The sequence below is a fragment of the Lolium perenne genome, chromosome 2, assembly GCF_019359855.2.
Source record: "Lolium perenne isolate Kyuss_39 chromosome 2, Kyuss_2.0, whole genome shotgun sequence".
Lineage (NCBI taxonomy): Eukaryota > Viridiplantae > Streptophyta > Magnoliopsida > Poales > Poaceae > Lolium > Lolium perenne.
Genome location: NC_067245.2, coordinates 77,001,038 through 77,007,651, shown reverse-complemented (window position 1 = coordinate 77,007,651; position 6,614 = coordinate 77,001,038). Strand labels below are relative to the sequence as shown.

The 6,614-nt window shown below is 51.1% G+C and overlaps 1 protein-coding gene across 1 annotated transcript; it reads right to left on the bottom strand.

Moving 5' to 3' along the window:
• Positions 1-1,464: 1,464 nt before the first annotated feature.
• On the bottom strand, positions 1,465-3,613 carry LOC127333019 (scarecrow-like protein 23). Its single transcript, XM_051359334.2, has one exon. It carries the CDS (start codon positions 3,310-3,312, stop codon positions 1,954-1,956), a length of 1,359 nt encoding a protein of 452 aa, XP_051215294.1. The 5' UTR covers positions 3,313-3,613; the 3' UTR covers positions 1,465-1,953.
• Positions 3,614-6,614: the final 3,001 nt, after the last annotated feature.

The following is a 6,614-nucleotide window of genomic DNA, read 5'->3' as shown; positions in this document are numbered from 1 at the left end:
ACATCTAACATCCTTATCTTTGGAAAGCCTCACATTTACACACAGATCTGAACTTGAATCCACATAGCAGAAGTCTCTCCCCACAACACTCTTCCAAATCTAATGTACCCCCACCCTTCTTCAAAAACTCGAGCAATACTAATGTTACTGAAAGTTAAACTAGTCTACGGAATTTGTTCATGACTTCATGAGAGGACCATCACCATTACAGAAATCCTCCAAAACCTGGTCATTTTCCCATCACCTACTTTCTTTTTGCAAAACATGAAAAATGTGTCCTTAGCTTTCATTAAACCTTGCCAAAAATGTGGATGGCCAGGTCTAAGCTGACTCATATATAACATGTCGTGTCTTATACCTAAGCAATTTCTGGCAGCTACCATCACTAGTCTCAAGTTTCCAAAGCCAATTACTAAGCAAACAATTATTAATTACTTGTAGGTCAACTACTCCTAAATTTAGGTTGACACATCTTCTCCCAACTCACTAAATGATACTTCTTCACATCATATTCTTGCCACAACAACCTTTGCACAAAGGACCTAAAACGCATACCAGGACCTTTAGGAAGTTCAAACATTGACAACATATAATATGGCACATTACTAAGACATGTTTTAAGTATTTCACCATAATAATTGATCTCCCCTTTCCATACACGTTAATCTAAGACAATTAAGAGGAACTCCTAAATACTTAGAAGGAGTCTTTCCATCCACACAAGTAAAAATAGAAGCATAGCTCTGACTATTCTGTCTAGCCCTACCAAATAGAAAGTTCCCCTTTATGAGAGTTAATCTTCAAGATAGGTAGTTGTTCAAATAAACACAAAATATAATTTTAATTCCTAGCACTCTCTAGTCTATGTTTAAACATAAAAAAATTGTATGCATATTGTAGCAAAATAAGGCCTCCATCTATAAGATTCTGTAAAATCCCATCTAGTAAACCACTCACAAGCCTTTTTTTTATTATCAATGTGAACACATATACAACAATATTAAAGAAGACGGGAGATAAATAATTAATCCCCTATCTTAAACCTTTCTTGGTTTCAAAATAAACTCTTATTACGTTGTTCTTACTGAAATTTTACAAGAACATAATAAAGACAAAAGGTGGAACTCGAGTCGACGTACTTCGACGTTGTTTTTAATTTCATTGGGGATCTTGTTATGTGTATTAATATATTTCATGTTGTGCACATTAAGTACTTATAATCCATAAAATCAAATGATTTGCTAAAGAAAGGTGTGCTGAAATGGAAAAGTTCTGGGTATTCTATCATGCATTACTGCTCGCACATGATCTCTATAATAGTACAGTAGCACTACGTTAAATAAAACCAAACACGAAGGTTCGCACGGTAGCACCCTCTCTGGAACGGAAGATTTTCAACCCCATTCCCGCGAGTATGTGCCAAACTATCGCATGAAAGGCAACGTTGCGCGCGCGTACGTGCAAAGCAGTCACTATCTTGTATCGGTAACTTCTCAGAAGTGGTTACACAAAGAGACAACTGACAGTGTAATCTGTAGAGTGTAGACATCCAGAAGGAGAGGGCTGACAGGTAAGCTGTCTCTACTATTGTCCTGATTAAGCTGTCACTCTCGCATAACAGAAGATGGTGCTTACTCTAACATCATTTTCTTTCTTTCCTGAGATGATGCTTACTCTAACATTAACTTAACAGAAACGGGCCGTCCGGCCAACTCAGCCTCTACTATCACCTCACCTCCCTATCCAAAACTCTATTTCTGGCTCTGAAATCCAATTTAGTGTCGATTAGGCTGCAGGTCCAGTTGTGTATTTCTCATTCAGAAACAAGAGTGAGCTTGGAAGCGCCAAAATCGGATACTTAATCTGAACCTGAAGATATAACGAATGATCGATGAAGTCGTCTATACCATTATTCACAAACTTAATTACGAGCCAAAATGGCAGCAAGATTGATCAAGAATCTTGGCCTTCTTGCCGTGCAGCAGCAGCGACGACGACGAGGCCGTCTTCCGCTGTCGTCGGCTCCCACGACGAGGCGGTGAGTAGCGAGAGGTCCTTCCAGCCGAGCTTGAGGCAGCCGTCCTCCTCCACCAGCGTGTAGCCCTTCCACGGGTACATGCCGAGGAGCAGCCTGGCCTGCGCGGCGGGAGCCCCGGTGAGGGACACCGGCCTGAACCCGGCGCGCCGCAGCTCGTCGCCCCACCGCTCTACCCGCACCTCCCCCGTCCGCTTGGGCCCGCCGACGGCCACGATGTTCCGTATCTCCGCGCCCAGGAGCAGCCTCTCGACCGCGTGCCGCTCCTCCTCCGCGGCGCCCGCGCTGGCGCCGTCGCCCAGCGCGTCGAACAGCGCCGAGTAGTAGTGCAGCGCCTCGACGAACCGGCCGAGGAAGTCGCCGCTGTGGCCCAGGTCCTGCTCCACGATGGTGACCAGCTTGGGGCGCAGGCTCTTGAGCAGGCGCACCGTGCCGACGTCGGAGCCGGTGACGTCGTAGAGGCAGTGGTGCATCCAGTACACGACGGTGGCTTCCCGGTGGTGGTGGCCGAGGAGGGCGGCGGCGTCGGCGACGTGGCCGATCTTGCCCTCGATGGGGTGGAACTCGAACGGCAGGCCGAGGGAGGCGGCGAAGTCGGCGAGGCGGCGGCCGGTGGCGTGGAGGACGTCGAGCGAGGCGCCGAGGCCGGTGACGCGGAGCGAGAGCGGCCTGCAGGGGCGGGAGGCGAGCATGTGGAACAGCCCCGGCCACTGCAGCCCCTGCATGATGTCGAGGTCGACGACGTGCACGCGGTCCTCGCCGTCGAGCGCCTGCAGGATGGCCTTGTTGGCGGTGAAGTGCGAGAACTTGACGAGCGGCGAGAGCGCGTTGTAGGCCTGGAAGGCCGAGGAGACGCGGCGGCTCTGCGCGGCCGCCAGCGGGCTGGCGGCCAGCAGCGGCGAGTAGGCGCCCAGGTAGGAGCTCAGCACGCGCGCGCACAGCGCGTCCCCGAAGTAGGCCGCCACGCGCTCCGGCGAGGACCCGAACGGGGACGCCAGCTCCGCGATCTCCTGCAGCATGTCCCGCGCCTCCGGGAGCTGGTCCGCCGCCACCGCCTCCGCGCACCGGAGCAGAAGTCGCAGCAGCCGCAGCCCGCGCGTCTCCGCGGCGGAGGCTGCCGCCAGCCCCGGTCCCTGCTCGGCGGCGGAGTCGTGCAGCTGCAGCCGCTTCCCCCGCGCGCTGTCTTCGTCCTCGGGGATCGACGCCGCCCGCTTGGCCTTCATCGCTGCCGCCGCCGCGTCGGTGGCGGGCGCGCGCGAGAGGACGCCCTGGATCATCACGTCAGACCCACGCAATAATTTCAGGTGAGGCCGAGCGGGCGGGCGGGCGGGCAGAGTCGGTGAGTGGGAACTGGAAGCTCGAAGGGATAACTGATAACGGTGATGACACGCGGGCGGGGGGCAATGCAATGCAGCGAAGTGGTCGCGCTCGCCGTCTTCGGTTGTCGGGTTGCTGGTACTTGCTGGCGTCCCGTAGCGGGCGGCGCGCAGGGCAGAGGGAATCAAAGTGCGGGGCCGCGCCAGGGCGACGGGTTGTCTCCATTCCGGCCTCCGGGGCCGGGAGAAAAAGAAAGAAATCCGGGGAGCGCGAGAGCGGCATGCACCGGCGGCGGCATGGCCGGTGTCAGGGCGTGATCATTTGACAGGGGACGAGACGCGAACAGTGCGGGGGTTCGAGGGCCGGACAAAAGCTTCCCTCGGATTCCAGTGTCGTGGTGGGACGTTTCTGGTTACCGCTGCAGTGCAGTGCATTGCAGCGAGCTTCCTGCTCATGGACAGGACGGCGTGTCGGCGTCCAGACAGGCGAGCCTGCCAGAGCAGCTCCACACAGTTGACAGTACAGTAGTTGCACCCGTGTCACTGGCCCAGCAGACTCACTCGGGTGGTAGATGCACGGTTAAAACGAGCAAACCCTTGACGAGTTTGGTTGCTCGCAAAAAAAAACAGGACCGTTCCCCTTGCGTCGTCCCGCTAGGCGATCGAGGGGCGAGACCCTAGCTCCACCGTTTCCCCCCTCCTCCTCGCCCTTAGAAGCCATGTCGGGATAAGATGGAGACGTCGGTGAAGGAGGCAGCGGGGATCTCGGCTCTCGACTCCTCGCACGATGACTAGGTGGAGGAACTTCGCGTCGGGCTCGCCGCAGCCAATGCGGCTGCTCAGTGGTCCTCATGCCCCGATGGCTGGCCTCTAGCTCGGTCTTAGGTGAGGGAGAGCTCTGCCGGTGGCTTCCTCGGTGGGGGCTCGGGATTTCAGCGTGGCGGCCCAAGACTGGTGGAGGGGCGACACTGGCTCGGCGGCGAATGGTGCTTGCAGATGCTAGCCAGCCTCTGCGCCCGTGTTGACCATGGTTGGGCCCCCCTCGGTGGTCGTCGACGCCAGACCTGGAGACGCCACCCCTCCTCTCTGCTTAGATGCATCCAATATCGCTGGTTCTGAATCGGCAAGATGCTGGTGGCAGGACTCTATGACTATAAGAAATTCTTGGGCGGTGGTACCGGTCACGACGAAGACGATGTCCATGGACGCCGCCTTACCTTCTGGGGGTGTCGTCGATATACTATCCCTCCCTCGTCCACCTACTTCCCCGGGTGAAAACCTAATCTTGATTTGGGTCGCGATGATGATGTGGCATCTCTCCCCTTGTTGAAGGCGTAGTCTTGGGTATCTTGAGGTGGTTGTGGGCATATGTTGTGTATTTGGAGGTATGCCGATGCTCAGTGGGCGGTGGTGCAAGCGGCTTCTCTGGCCTTCCCATCAGCTTCGTCTCCGACGTGTTCGATCTCCTCTCTAATGTTGTGCTTCTCAATGTGTGTCGCATGCCGTTGGCTTGCTTGGAACCATCTCCATCGGTCCTCGATGTTATTGTGCATCCAAGCTCACGGGAGTGCCTCCATCGGTCGACGGTAAGAATCCCATCGAACAAGGTGAGGGGTGAAAGAACGAGATGTCGTCTAGAGGGGATGAATAGGTGTTTAGTTACAGATTTAGCTTGTAAGAATGCGGAATTAAACTAGGGTTTACTTTACAAGCACAAAACCTAAATAAGCTAGGCTTAACTAAGTGCACCAACAACATCTAAAACTAAGAAAGATAGGCACAAGATATATATAACACCAGTGATAAGAAAAATATAAGTACTTCAAGCTTTATGGCTACTATCACAAGGAAAGTAAAGTCGGATATAGAGATAACCGAGGAAGGCGGAGACAAAGATGTATTCATGTGTGTAAGGGTACATTGCCCTATGTGTGTTTTTTGGAATTAATTACAATTCCTCTGGACTAATGTTTTCCTTCAGTTTATATGAAGGAATATTCCATAGGTAATTCTTGTGGTCTATGTATTGGATTCAAGTGTTGATGCCACGAAGATAAATATATACCTTGGCTATTGGCATCAAGGTCATTGATTTGACGAGAATAATATGATATGATCAACAAGAAGAAATGAAGATGGAGTTCTTGTGTGGAACTCATTTTAGCCATGGATGGAATGCATGAGAAAATACAAGGTATCTTGCCATGAGCATGCATCAAAAGTGAGATCTTATATAGCCCGTGAGAGGATGACATCAAGTGGTGATCATCATAAAGGCTGAGATGGGCAAGTTCAAGATGATCATCTCGAGAAGATCATGTGCTTGAGACTGGGCGTCCATTTGGTGATATTGGACTTGTGAAGATGTGCTTCAATGAAGCTTTCCCATAGTGGTGTCTGGGGGAGTAACTGTGAGTATTCACAAAGCAACAATGATCAAGTGAGACATTCTGGCTTGAATGGAGCTTGAAGCGTTATCATCAAGATCAAGCAAGATGCACAAGATAGAGTTATGGCCTTGCTAGATTCCTTTTACCGTTATCATGTGGTTGTTTGGATATCGGGTTATAAAATAGATAGTCGCACTATCAAGAGGGGTTTTAGGTTGGGTAACTTGATCACATCGCGTTAGGGATCTCAACCCTTTTCATACTTTGCATCCCCTTACTGAAAGTGCATAGAGCCTCATGTGTGGTTTTGGTAATTAATGACAATCCCTATGGACTAATGGTTGCATTGAGTTATATGTGTAGGAGTTGTCCATAGGCAATGCTTGAACGATTAGTTGGCGTCAAGGTTGCAATACAAAGAAATGAGGTGCAAGTTCAAGATGAGTCAACTCGAAAAGCTCACATGCTTGAAGCTTGCCATTCATTTGTGCTCATGGATATGTGAAGATGCACCGAAGAAGAAGCTCTCCTATAGTGGATTATGGGGGAGCAATCCGTAAGACATCAAGCAAGTACAATCAAGAATGGCGTTCCATCCTTGTTGCGGCCAAGATCATCATCTTCAAGCTCAAGTGGAATATGCAAGGTTAAGGTTTGCTCTTGATAGGGTTTCTTTCTTACCGGTCTCGTGGTTTAGATGGAGACCGGTTTGTAGGATAATGGTCGTTCTATCAAGGGGCTCTCAAGTGAGTAACTCGGTCGTATCGCTCGGAGTACGGTCAAACATTTGCATCCTTGCATCATCTTTCTTGGTTGTTATTTGTATCTTATCCATGTGGTGTTTTAGAGCTTGTGGTTATTTTCATGACAAGC

Bases quoted from the DNA above. Each gene is read 5' to 3' on its own strand.
- LOC127333019 (XM_051359334.2), bottom strand. From the start codon at position 3,312: ATGATCCAGGGCGTCCTCTCGCGCGCGCCCGCCACCGACGCGGCGGCG.